Source organism: Sinocyclocheilus rhinocerous, unplaced genomic scaffold, assembly GCF_001515625.1.
Source record: "Sinocyclocheilus rhinocerous isolate Xijiao unplaced genomic scaffold, SAMN03320098_v1.1 scaffold798, whole genome shotgun sequence".
Taxonomy (NCBI): domain Eukaryota; kingdom Metazoa; phylum Chordata; class Actinopteri; order Cypriniformes; family Cyprinidae; genus Sinocyclocheilus; species Sinocyclocheilus rhinocerous.
In genome coordinates this window covers 1,061,092-1,075,758 of record NW_015635037.1, presented here as the reverse complement: position 1 = coordinate 1,075,758, position 14,667 = coordinate 1,061,092, and the positions used below count along the sequence as shown (strand labels likewise).

Below are 14,667 nucleotides of genomic sequence, written 5' to 3'. Positions count from 1 at the left end.
TATATATCTGATCATTTTGATCATTTTATTGCAAGAAACACTGTTAAATTATGTAAAATCCTGGCAATATTTTACAGTTAGGAGGATTAGTGTATATATATAGTAAAATTCTGATCATTTTATTGCAAGAAACACTGTTAAATTATGTAAAATCCTGGCAATATTTTACAGTGCAGATCTTTAGGAGGATTCAGCTAGTTTACACAGAAACAGGAACACTATTATATGGAATATATAATGTTTGGTCTTATCTGTTCAAGACAGAAAGAGAGTTAGAGGATGTGCCTGGAGCTGAATGTAAACCTGAATCCTCCAGTTCATGCTGCAGTGCACTTTCTCAACATAAAACCTGAGAAAACAAATGTCAGGGCAAATGCCAGGATGCTAAGGGGTGTGTAAACACCAAAAAATAATACAGATTTTTCATGGACTACTGTTCAAGACGGATATTTTTAGTACAAAGGTATTTAATGACCATCACATCATAGTCTGTAATTATAATTAACGCCACCGCTTTCTGATTTGAAGAAGAAAAAAACCGTCAACAGATGGTTTTAATCACCAGAACATTTAATTTAAAAGAATAACTTGAGAGCAGCAGAAACTTTCTAGCAGCAAATTAAAGTCTTACTAATTGACTCTATCTGGCCAATCAGTCATCTTAAAAATACTTTTTTTTTTGCATCTAATGCATTTCCACAAGTACGTTATTTAAATGAATGACACATTAACTGAGAATAGCAGGTGACACATTAGCCAAACTGTAATTTTCTCATGTTATAAGGTCTCTTATAAAAGGTCATGGTGAGATAATGAAGCAAACTGCAGAGCTCATTTACAGGAATAGTTCGCCCCAAAATAATAATCCTGTCATCATTTACTCACCCATATGTCATTTCAAACCTGTATGACTTACTTTCAACCATGGAACACAAAAAAAGTTAGCACAGTAAATAATAACAGAATTTTCATTTTTGGGTGACTGGCCCTTTAAGAAATGTAGATTATCGATATAAAGTTGAAATACCATCATGTAATTAAAACAGGTTAAACATCAGACTCAATCAGACCGTTCTCTAATTATGTTGTTCACGGCACGTTTGACTTAACTTGATAGTTGCCCATTATACCTAAACAAGTTAGGCACCATAAGTGCCTAAACGTTACTGCCTTGAAGTGTGTATAATTAGCCAAACTGTAATTTTCTCATGTTATAAGGTCTCTTATAAAAGGTCATGGTGAGATAATGAAGCAAACTGCAGAGCTCATTTACAGGAATAGTTCGCCCCAAAATAATAATCCTGTCATCATTTACTCACCCATATGTCATTTCAAACCTGTATGACTTACTTTCAACCATGGAACACAAAAAAAGTTAGCACAGTAAATAATAACAGAATTTTCATTTTTGGGTGACTGGCCCTTTAAGAAATGTAGATTATCGATATAAAGTTGAAATACCATCATGTAATTAAAACAGATTAAACATCAGACTCAATCAGACCGTTCTCTAATTATGTTGTTCACGGCACGCTTGACTTAACTTGATAGTTGCCCATTATACCTAAACAAGTTAGGCACCATAAGTGCCTAAACGTTACTGGCTTGAAGTGTGTATAGAGCGGCACACACACATTGCACTGTTGCGATAGCAACAGTTTTATAAAGTCATCAGTAAGATGACTCACACAAGCATGCTAAAGTACTACAGAGTGAAGAAATGCCTTCAGGGATTACAAGACAAAAACCAAGAGACTCTCGACTCTCAACAACTCTTAGAAAGTAAAACATCGTAAGAGAAAGAAATGTGAGGGGATTTGAATTTTTTTCACTCTTAGGCCTAAAACATACTTTATGCAAGTATGAATGTAAATACATCAAACTACACAAGCTATATTTAATTTATCATGTTTTGAAATGGGTTCAAATTCAATACACATCTCAGTGCAATTATGTGTTGCATTCTCAGTACTGCCACAAGGTGCGCTATAGCTTACACTCAATGTTCAGATAGATAGATAGATAGATCACCACATTGTTTCATTTCTGAATTAATTCACATTTTTTGATTGATTGATTGATTGATTGATTGATTGATTTCAAAGTTGTAAATAAAACAGATTATTGTAGCATGTTTTTAAAAAATAGTATTTGAGTCTAATACTTTAATTTCCACATTTAATTCAGTTTCACACCTAATTGTGTTTCTTTTTTCCCTTTTTCTAATTTAAATATTTTATACAAATCGTCTTTACATTAATAGTCATTTTGTAGGTTTTTCCTCTGTCCTCAGTTTCACTTTCTATCCTCTTTTGTAAAATCCCTACAACAAAAGCCACCATTAATGACATCATCCTTCAGAAAGTGACATCATGTTTGGTTGTTTAGTTGGCTTGTCTCATGTTAAATCATTCTGTTTTGATAAAAAAAAAAATACAGAAACTAGTATGATCGTGTGTGTGTGTGTGTGTGTGCTGTACCTTCTTGGTGAGCTCACTGGCCTCGTTTATGTAGCGATCCCTCTCTTTCTCCAGCTGGTAGATGATCTTTCGCTGTTTCTGGGCTTCGTCCCTGTAGTTTAAAATCTCCTGTTCCAGAGTCTTCTTTGACTGTTCGTGTAGCTTAACAATGGTCTGCTGTTTGTCTGTTTCATTGGCCGCCTTGATCATATTCTGGAAGAAACATGCACACGCCGACACAAAGAGGTTACGCAAAAGATCAATCTGTAAATATACTTAGCAAGAGTGACTCAAGATTTTCAGAAAACAGACGTAAAAAACCGAGCTTGAGAATAGGATGTTTATTCTGTGCTGTATTGCTGTTCAATAGATCAAAGGAATGATTCTCCAAGGTAAGCTGATATCAAAAGCCGTGTTTGTATGCCACAGTGTGTGTGTGTGTGTGTGTGTGTGTGTGTGTTTGTGAGACAGAGTGTCTCCTGTGCAATTAAATATGAATATCCTGTTATTTTCATACGCGCAATAGCAATGCAATATTCAGCATGTCAGCAGAAACATCATGCACCTTCTCTTGTTTTCTGAAATCCATCTGTGCATCATAACAGTGTGGGGAAGCTATGAGAACTGTGAAAATGCAGAACCTCTGCAGAAAATTAGCCCTAAGGATAAAAATATAAACCATAAAGACTCGCCGAAAAGCTTACCTGGTATTAATATTAGTTTCAAGAGATCCAAAGCACGTCCAAAACATTTAAGATCAGATCACTCAAACTAGCAGAGCTAAAACAAAGATTTAAAGGGATAGTTCACCCAAAAATGAAAATTCTGTCATTTATTACTCACCCTTATCTATAGACAGCAAGGGTCCTACCATGATCAAGGCACAGAAACGTAGCAAGGACATCTTTAAAATAGTCCATGTGACATCAGTGGTTTAACCGTAATTTTATGAAGCTACGGAATACTTTTTGTGCGCAAAAAAAACAAAAATAATGACTTTATTCAACAATTCTTCTCCTCCGTGTTACCTATAGCGCCATTTTGGAGAATATCACGACGTATGCACCTGCTTTTCCTGCATGTAAACAATGCAAGTGCATGGTGCTGTTGATGTAGAACAGGCATACACTATGCCTTGTTTACGTGCAGAGGATAGCATGCGCATGCATTGTGATATTCTCCAAAATAGCGCAATAGGTTTGCGTACAAAAAGTATTCTCGTAGCTTCGTAAAATTATGGTTGAACCATTGATGTCACATGGACTATTTTACTGATGTCCTTACTACGTTTCTGTGCGTTGATCGTGGTAGTTCCCTTGCTGTCTATGGAGGGTCAGAGAGCTCTCGGATTTCATCAAAAATATCTTAATTTGTGTTCTGAAGATGAACAAAGGTCTTACTGGTTTGGAACGACGTGAGGGTGAACTATCCTTTTATAAGGGGGCTTTTCTATGTGAGTGATTCATTTGATTAATTATTTAATACATTGTCTAATTAATCAAATAATAATCCTAAATAAAAAAATAAAGGTTTTAGGGGCTTTTTGGTGTGTGATTCATTTGATTAATTAATTGATATATTATTTAATTATTAAATAATAATCTAAATAAATAAATAAAGGTTTTAGGGGCTTTTTATATGCATGATTTATTTGATTAATTGATATATTGTTTATTTAATTAAATAATAATCTAAATAAATAAAGGTTTTAGGGCTTTTTATGTGTGTGATTCATTAAATTTTTTGATATACCGTTTAAATAATTAAACAAAACAATAATCTAAATAAATAAATAAAGATTTTAAGGGCTTTTTAATGTCTGTGATCCATTTGATTAATTGTTTGATATATTATTTAATTAATAAAACAAACACATACATATTTTTTACATTTTAGGGGCTTTTAATGTGTGATGTGTAATGTGTGTGTGTATGATTTATTTGATGAATTATTTGATATTTTTCATTAAACACAAATAATAATGTAAATATATAAAGGTTTTAGGGGCTTTTTATGTGTGTGATTAAGTGATGAATTATTTGATATATAATTTATTTAATAAATAGTCCAAATAAATAAGTAAATCTAGAATAATAACAAATAATAATCAAAATAAACAAAATTGTATTAATAAAAGTTATTAATAAAATGACATACAGTTTGTACAGTATAAAAACCATTACGCCTATGGAATGTCCCCATAAAACATGGAAACACACAACATGTGTGTGTGTGTGTGTGTGTGTGTGTGCGCCTACTTAACCATATTTTGGGGACAAATTGAGCTAAACCTGACAAAATCTCCAAAAACCTTCCTTTGGGGATGTCCTCATTTGTAAAACTGGTATAAAAATAAAGTAAACAAAGTTTTTTTTTAATTGTGAAAATGCATAAAGTTTCCTGTAATGGGTAGGTTTAGGTGTAGGGCAATAGCACATACAGTTTGTACAGTATAAAAACCATTACGCCTATGGAATGTCCCCATTTAGATAGCTAAGTAAACGTGTGTATGTGTGTGTGTGTGTTTTCTTTAAGGTGGGTTTATTAAATTTTTGTACATTTTATCAGAAGTCGTTTTCAAGACATTCTGTAAGGAAAAACATTAGAAGTTAGAAACACGTGTCCACACACACACCTTATTCAGGATGTCCCTCTCCCGCACCAGTTCATCTATAGCCTTCTTGTCCATATCCATCTGCTTTTTTGCAGTCTCCATTTCTAAGAAAAACAGAAAATTAAGCTCTTATTATTTATTTTTTAGTTATTCTTCCAAAGCCAGCGGGATATAGTGCTAATTGTTACTTTTCTTTTTGAAAGGCTTTCCGCTAATAGGGTTGTTTTCAGAAGCACTTTCCACAGTCTGTGAAGGACCAACGTAAAATAATTACACAATTCAAAAAGCCCATTATACGGCTGTAGGCATAAGAAGGTAGAAAAGAGAACTGGGACACAGAAAGACTAAAAGAAAGAGCGGGAATGAGCGAAACGGTATCTCGGCCGTCAGCGAGCAGGTGTGCATGAGTGGACATTGCGTGGCCGCGCTGTCATGTGAAATGGCCATTCCATGTTCTGTCCTCACATGACCCCGCCTCCTCTTCTCCTCGGACGGCCAGCTCACTGACCCCACTGTCACAGCCCATCTCATCAATCACCCAGCCAACCCTGATTAAGATGACAACATCCATCACCGTGGAAACCCTGATTAAGATGACAACAGGGCTCTGGCTCCATCCATCAGCCGTCAAACACCCTCCGTTCGAACCGTCCAATCAGAGCCTGGAGACTTTCACTAATATGAGGATTTCTTTATAAATTACTGGCTTGATGACAAGTCTGATCATTTGTCAAACTGCACAGATGGGATCAAGGACACTGCGATAAATTAAGTGCAGAGTAAGGAGGTTTTGTTTTTGTCGTTCCATGAAACTTCCACACATGCTATTTCCCCTCCATGTTTGGCAATTCCAAAGCGCATAAGAAATTAGAAGAAATGTTACAGGGAGTTCTAATTGGATCGCAGAACAGCAGGGAAAAACATGCTAAATGCTAATAATAAGAAGCAATTAACCATGTAGTAGATAAGAGCAAAATTAATAGCCATAACAACTGTTAAAGGGGAGGAGAAAACTTTCTCTTTGTTTTTAACATCATTTTGCATCTCTTTTGTTGTTAACATCAAAGGCTATGCATCCAAGAAACTTTTACTGTATTTTGGCACAATTTTTTCTCATTTAATAAACCAGATGACAACATTTTCAGGTTACATGACGGAAGAAGAAGAAGAAAAAGAAGAAACAAAAAAGATTTGTTATGTGTGGTGAATTATCATCTGCCAAAGGCATGAAACCAACAAAATTCAAGAGACATTTAAAAAAGAAAATGTCCAGTTCAAATTTTCTGATGCTGTTAATAATAAATAATTTAAATGATATTCATCCATTATTTATTTTATATAAATTATATTATAAATTATATTATTTTGATTTAATTATTGTATTGTGAATATTGTTGATCATATAGTTCATGATCATATTAATAAATATTAATATAATTATAAAGTATATTGTATTTATTTATTTATTTGTGACCCTGGACCACAAAACCATAACAAAATCATAATTAGCACGGGTATATTTGTAGCAATAGCCAACAATACATTGTATGGGTCAAAATTATCGATTTTTCTTTCATGCCAAAAATCATTAGGATATTCAGTAAAGATCATGTTATATGTAACGTTATAATTTTAATAGAAATTTCCTACCGTAAGTATATCAAAACGTAATTTTTGATTAGTAATATGCATTGCTAAGAACTTAATTTAGACAACTTTAAAGGCGATTTTCTCAATATTTTGATTTTTTTGCACCCTCAGATTCCAGATTTTCAAACAGTTGTATGTCGGCCAAATATTGTCCTAACAAACCATACATCAATGGAAGACTTATTTATTTTTTATTCAATTTCAAAAAATGTATTATTTAAAAAAATAATAATAAATTATTTGTTTGTTTGTTTGTTTATATATTCATGCATTCAATGGTGAAACGCCACTTTATGTCCAGTACAAAATCTTGAAGCAAAACCAGCTTTGTAGATCCACTGTATAGATTCCTAAACACAGAGCACAAGAAACAGTTTCTAGCCACAGAACATCATGAAACAGCCAAATTAAAAGATTCCTTGAAAGTTTACATTCACATCAAAGAATAGCAGAAGGACGGTCTTTTGTGCAGCAATTCTACTAACAACCTACTCAGACAAAGCTCTCTGGATTACAGGTCTGATAGTCAATAATTGATGAGACTGATGGAAGTGTCCAGCTACAATGGCCCTAGGGTTTCCCTGAGCAGTGCAGACTGTATGGTGTGAAGATAACACTGAGGTTAAGCACCAACACTCCACAGACCTCGTCATTTAGCCAATGCTTTGATCTAAAGTGACCAGCTTTACAGGGACAGTCCCACTGCAGCAACCTAAGTGCTGTGTTCAACGGCACAATGCTGACGGCTCAACCTGCAGCATTCTGGTTATCAGACCAGATCTTTACCACTGCGCTATCTAGCCCATCAGACACTGCTGAAGCCATTAGGATCCACTGTCTTTCCAGCACTGAGTCTTCTGAGAAATCTATCTTCACATGCTCAGCTGGGATGAACAGATCATGGTTATCATCAGGGTAATGGATGCTGGTGTTGGTGAGAGGTCATAGTGGTTGGAAAAAGAAAGATGGAGTGAGCAGGTGTGGAGGGGAGAAGCAAGAGAAGAGAGACCAATCTGTCAAAGAACAGATTCAGATCATATGTCATTTACCACAAGTATGTGTCTCAGATTTTAAAACACAAACTACTAGAAGATGAAACATCTGCACATCTTTTAAACGTATAAGCACATGGATCTCTTTAATGGTGGTTTGCTTCACAGCTCAGATTTTACACTGGACATCAATTTGCAAATTATCTACTGTATAAAAGTTACAAAAATGCTCAAAGATTTAAATGGATTAATAGATTAAAGCATTAATATTTACCAAGACCTGCAAAACAAAACAAACAAAATAAAACAAAACATTCTATGGAATGACTAGAACAATAGTAGCACTACATAACTAAATATACTGAATAATATAATAAATTATGATTAAATTCAAACTGCTTTATTATTAGCCTTAATATTACTATGACCTGCATGGCCCATAAAATAAAATAAAATAAAATAAAATAAAAAAATAAAATAATTAAAAATAAAATAAAATATTATGTACCACATACTGTACATGCTGGGACATAATATAAAAACATACAACATAACAGCATAATTATTTATTTGGTTTAAATGTGTTAATATGTTCCACATACATTCTGGGAATAAAATAAAATAAATAAATAAACAAAATAATTACTTAAAACAAGCTACAATGCTGGGGGAAAAAGTAATTAAATAAATTGCATATATTAAATAAAATAAAATTAAATTAAATTAAATTAAATTAAATTAAATTAAATTAAATAAAATAAAAGTACTGCATAAATGTTAAATAATAATTAAATATAGCCTATAACAAACGTTAGGTTAAACGTTAAGCATTGTATCAGTATGGGGTGGTATTAGGTGATACATTTAAGTGACACATTTGCCTTTGAAGTGCACAACAACAGATTTGGTAAGCTTTTCCTAGCTTTTAAAATTTGATAGACCCATTTATTTTTGCTAAATTAAATTACAACATTTTTTAGATCAGACCTGCGACCCATTTTTGGGTCATAACCCACTGATTTACAACATGATCCCGCATGATCCTGTAAACATTGCTTTTCAAGCTGATTTTGATAGTTAATGCTATTTCGCTCCATTCATTTCCCCTTTTTATTGTTTCGTTATATCACCCTTGTTCAACTTTACAAAGCACAAATAAACAAAGCGTTTTATGCCTCCAGATAAGCAGTCTAAGCTCTGAACATGAATTAGACACAGAGGCTAAGGTCACTTTATCACCCCAGAATCCAATGTTTCATTTCCCTAAAGACTCTGGAACTGGTGCACACACACACAGGGCCTTTGGGGGTGTGCAAGGAAATATTTTTAATTGAACTATAAATTAACAGGTTTGACATGAGCTACTGTGTCACACATGAAAATGTTTTCTTGACAAATAAAATCAAGCATTATGTGAGTGTGATGTAAGTGTTTTTAAGGCTACAATGTAACAGAAATATATCACACTTGTCTCTGAGACAGCCATAGGCCCTCTAAACAACATAAAAGAGTCAGGTGCCCAAGGTTTTTTTAGCCAATCGAAAACACTCTTTGGTTCTTAATCATTGTGTGACTTTGTGATTGGGGCGGGATTTTGGATTGAAGGCATGAGATTGGCTCGGCCTGGCAGAATTTAGCAAAACATGAAATCCCAGCCTTCAAGACCTTGCCTCAGTGTCAGCTACTGATAATTTTATTACCAACACTTCTGTCACAAATACCTGTGCCTAGTTTCATAATTTGCACAAGAGTTAATTAGTAGCCTGTATCATTCAAATTAGCAAAAATACACAATTAATTACAGGTGGACGCCCTGAGAAGATATAATGATAATTAGACATGATTTAAAAGTGAAACTATCAATGAATCCCAATTTTTATGAAGCTTGCACTACCACGCAGATCTGAAATGACTAAATATTCTCTGAAACAGAATGTTTGTTGAGTCCCTCAGTTGTCCTCACTGTGAAAAGATGGATCTCAAAATCCTACAGACATTGTTGGAGAGGGTTCAAATACACAAAAATGCTGGAAAACCAAAGAATCTGTGGGACTTGAAGGATTTTTCTGAAGAACAGCAGGTAGTTTAACTGTTCAGGACAAACAAGGGACTCATGAACATTTAGATCATTTAGATAACAACACAGTATTAACAATCAAGGGGATGTAAACTTTTGAACTGGGTCATTTTTATAGATTCAACTATTATTTTCTCTTGTGGACTATATGTAAACATCTTTTATGTGAAATATCTTGTTCAGGTCAGTACCAAATAAACAATAACATGCATTTTGTATGATCCCTCTTACTTTGGTAAAATAATTAACATTTTGCGGATTCTGAAAGGGGGATGTAAACTTTTGACCTCAACTATATATATATATATATATATTTATCATCTGATAGTTACATATTTAAAAATATATTGCCCATTGAAAGAGACAATGAAACTATAATTTATCTTACCAAAAACCAGCTATCTAGATTTTCCAATCAGCAGGGAAGAACAGGAGACAAACAGGACAGTATGTGCCAGTGGAAATGAAAATCAGACATGTGGAGAGCAGAGGAAAGAGGTCAAATGAAAAAAAAATTGAACTACATGTATTCATTGTTTGAATGTAATTACTCTCAGCTCTATCTTCCTTCAAAACGTATTACCTTTGTTTAGGAAAAAAAAAGAAAGAGAACAAAGAAAGGAAGATGATGGCTTTTGAACAGATGTGGAAAAGAGGTCTTAACTCAAGTCTTCTTGATAATGTTAGTCAAGGTTTCTTTCTCTGAAAACATCGTAATTTAGTTTTAAATTGTCCATTTTGCAGCCTCTCTTTGTGCAGGTTGTCACCCCAGTCAAAGCTGCCCAAATATACTATTTTATTTGATGAAACAAGCAGCGAAAGAGAAATATTGTGAAATATTACTACAATTTAAAAAAACTGTTTTCTATTTTAATATATTGTAAACTATAATTTATTCCTGTGATGACAAAGCTGTGTTTTCAGCAGCCATTCCAGTCTTCAGTGTCACATGATCATTCAGAAATCATTCTAATATGCGGATTTGCTGCTCAAGTGTGATACGTTAAGACCAGTATGATTTCAGAATGTCTTATTTCTTAGCTTGGCTGTATGAAAACAAAAAGCATCACAAGTTCTGCTGTCCATGATATGACTCGTTTAAATAAATTAGACCCTGCATGGAAAGCAATAATGTAGGCTGGACTGTACAGTACCAGTACAGTGGTAAAGATCTGAATAGAGCTGTGGAATTGCAAAGAATTCGAATAAATGTATAACTATGCTATATGACTGTGGAAATTCATTTTACTACAGTGGCATTTCATATTCATACAGATTTAAATAATACATTTATGCTGTAGAGTTCAACTGTGGGTAAGTGTGTGTGCGTGTGTATGTTCTTGCCTCTATCCAGTCCAGTAATCTGATTCTTCAGTGTTTCTCTCTGATTCTCCACCTCCACTTTCTGTTCCTCCATCTGTCTGAGTCTCCTCTGCACCCCTTCTCTCATTTTGGTAAGTTTAGTGATCTCCTGTTTCAGCTGGGTTACTTCCTCTTCTTTCATCTGAACCACACAGGACATGAGCCATTAGTGTGTACATGTGAAGCCCAAACTAGTCATCACTAGTTAAAAGCAACCAAACCAGGTTCATGCAGAAAATCTGTAAAAACGCAAATATATACACTGCCATTCAAAAGTTTGGGGTCCGTAAAATGTTTAATGTTTTTGAAAAAAAGGTCTCTCATGCCCGCCAAGGCTGCATTTATTTTATAAAAAATACAGTAAAAACAGTAATATTTAAAATAACTTTTTCTATTTATTATATGTAATTTATAACATTTTCGAATTTAAAATGTCATTTATTCCTGTGACACAAAGCTGAATTTTCAGCAGCCATTACTCCTGTCTTTAGTGTCACAGAAAACTCTTTACTGACACCTTTGTTTTGAACAATTTAATGAATCCAGGTTGGAAAAAAAAAAATGAATTTATAAAAAAAAATAAAAAAATACTGACCTTAAACTTTGAATGGTAGTGTACATTAAATACGTAATTTTTACATGCTATTTTACACTTATGCTTCTTGTGGGCTTGGAGTGTGCATTGTGGATTGTGTTTATATCATCACTGTGAATTGAATAACTGACTGATTGACTAATATAAATGCCAATAGATACACAAGATGATAATTGCCAGAGTATAAGCTGAACACATGTACATGTATTAGGAGCAAGAATGCTCTAGGATGCTAAAACTGTGCCCCCTTGTGGCCAGCATGAGGTTTGCGATCATTCCTCATTCACACTGACTCACAGGGCGAGCTGGGAGTGCCAACACTACAAACAGGGTGCAGTAAATTAGAAATGGGAATCTAGTTTGCACAGTGTTGCGCAGGTTGACTTTGCCTCTCTCTCAAGAGTGCTGCAGATAATGAAGATAGAAAGAAAGCCTCACGTGTTCAGTCAGTCTGTGTGAAACAGAATTAGTCTTTTTGTTCCCTTATTGGTCAATAATACTACACTACAAAAGATGTGCCCATATTAAACTGAATGCCTAACAATACAGCTTCAGCATATCCTGCAGAGAGGTGCATTCATCCCAATTGATCTCCCATCAGACTCAAGCCACTAGAATACAAGCCAGAACAAAGAGAATACAGGGCATTTCATTAAATGTAACATTTGCTGTATTAACTCCAACGGTGACTCAGTTGGAAGCCTGACGGAAGTTTCGAGCAGGAAAGATCCATCACTAGTCTGACGGGAGAGGAAGAGGAACGGAAACCTTCGTCCTCTAGAGCTCTAATTATATAAGAGCGAGACGATTTTGTCAGATTTAAAGAGGGCAGCTCCATAAATCTGTAGGTTTGTGTGTGTGCACCTACAGTTGGATGTCGAGAATTGATTGCCTGTGAAGTACTGTGGGGTAGAGGTTTGTACATTCCTCTCTAGGAATGAGGTGAAGTACTAGTTTTTTTTTTTTTTTGCTTACACACAAAATCTTTACTTGCCACACAATTTCTGAAACCTGACATTCAAACACCGGAAACACACACCAAATCTGCAGAACCATACACTAATTCTCAGCTTTTGACTCAGTTTTCAATTTCATAGAACAATTTTGCAAAGCACAACACACAACATTCTCTATGTAGCACACAAAAATCTAACAGGAAAACACCGGAAACACACACCAAATCTGCAGAACCATACACTAATTCTCAGCTTTTGACTCAGTTTTCAATTTCATAGAACACTTTTTGCAAAGCACAACACACAATTCTCTATGTAGCACACAAAAATCTAACAGGAATTCATATCATGGCAAAGGTGTTTGCAAATGTTTGCTTTTGAGCTGTGTTTGTGATATTTTGAATGCAGTGCTTCATTTTGCAGGAGATGTGAGGCATTTTGCATTTTGTGTGTGCAATTCTTGGATTTGTGTGTAAAGTTTTGAAAATGTAAGTAGTTGAAAAAAACTGTATAAGGATACTGTAGTAATAAAATTGTCCCCAGACTTTAGAAATTCTGGCCTCAAATGTAAAATGCAAAACATATACACAAGTGTTCTATGTGTGTGTGTGTGTGTACCTTCAGGTCCAATGCTCGCTGCTGGTTCTGTTGGGAGAGTTGCTCTAGGCTGATGCCGTTTTGTTCATTATCCTGCAGGATTTTATTGTTTCGATGTTGGAGTTGTTCCATTTCTTTACTGGTTTTCTCATTTATAATCTGTCAGAAAGAATACAAATTACTTTCACAAGTTCTGCATGTGTGTGTACATTTTTTCCCAACCTAGCTATTCTGTATGACAAAATAGTTGAAAAATGTCTTTAGATATTAGCTAAATTTGACAAACCCTCCCTCTAGAGAGATTCTCAATACAGAAACTTACAACTTTTGTAACTTTTACATAAAGTTAGTGTTTAATCCAGAAAGTTTTCTGTTAGGGTTATGGCAGTTCAAATGAACTAAGATGCCCTACCATTCACTTTCATGATACTTTATATCACTTCTTCACCCACTGACCCTAGATCAGAGTTTCTTACTTTGTGTTCCTGGAGCTGTTGTTCCAGTTTCTGCTGATCATCCTGCAGACGCTGACTCTGCTGAGTCAGTGATTTAATCTCAGATTGTTTGGACTCCAGGTCAGTTTGAAGCTGCTTCACTTCTTTTTCCAACTTCTCCTTCCTCCTGGTTTCCCGATGAATCTCATTCTGACGCACCTGGATGTCCTGCTGGAGCTGTGAGAGAGACAGTTTTGTTCCAAATGGCATAAATTATACCTACAATGGGCACTATCTATCTATCTATCTATCTATCTATCTCTATCTATCTGTCTATCTATCTGTCTATCTATCTGTCTGTCTAACTAGCAGCAGCCAGTGTGTGCAAATGACCATTACTTTCAACCCTTCCACTGCTTTAACTTTTGGAGGCACTTCTAAATGGAATTAATTCAGAGTTTAAAGTGGTTTGTCAGACCTCTTATTGATTTTCTTACTGTGCTATGCACAGTAACCACTTTAAGCTAGTTTATTTTGCCAGGGAGGTGACAGAGGAATCAAATCTGTCCAAATTTACAAGTTTAAGTGCCACATTCACAGGGTTAATGTTCCATTTCTCACAACATACAAAGATACAAGCACTGCTAGAAATTCCTATGTGTTTGAAGAGTAAAAATCACCACATACCATATTTCAAATATTGATTTGCTGACACAGATGGAAATTTGAGACAAAAATGCTTTCATTTATCCTGAAACGTTTTCAAAACTGGAGTTAAGCACTGCTGATATTGATGCCTGATATAAAATGAGCCAATTATATTTTTGAATTCATGTTTTTGCATGTTCTTGTACTTGCGTATGTACTCTGCACACTCACATAAAGTTATCACAAGACCCACACTCTTAAAAATAAAAAAGGTGCTTCAAAA

At 34.7% G+C, this 14,667-nt stretch overlaps 1 protein-coding gene across 1 annotated transcript in view; it reads right to left on the bottom strand.

Moving 5' to 3' along the window:
* LOC107746299 (cilia- and flagella-associated protein 58-like) overlaps window positions 1-14,667 on the bottom strand; it is a 92,378-nt gene that overhangs the window by 71,753 nt on the left and 5,958 nt on the right. The window contains exons 7-11 of the mRNA XM_016560441.1: window positions 13,779-13,973; window positions 13,324-13,461; window positions 11,137-11,296; window positions 5,095-5,177; window positions 2,481-2,672 (exon numbers count right to left, since the gene is read on the bottom strand). Coding sequence (XP_016415927.1) covers window positions 2,481-2,672; window positions 5,095-5,177; window positions 11,137-11,296; window positions 13,324-13,461; window positions 13,779-13,973 — 768 coding nt within the window. The remainder of the gene's footprint in view (window positions 1-2,480; window positions 2,673-5,094; window positions 5,178-11,136; window positions 11,297-13,323; window positions 13,462-13,778; window positions 13,974-14,667) is intronic.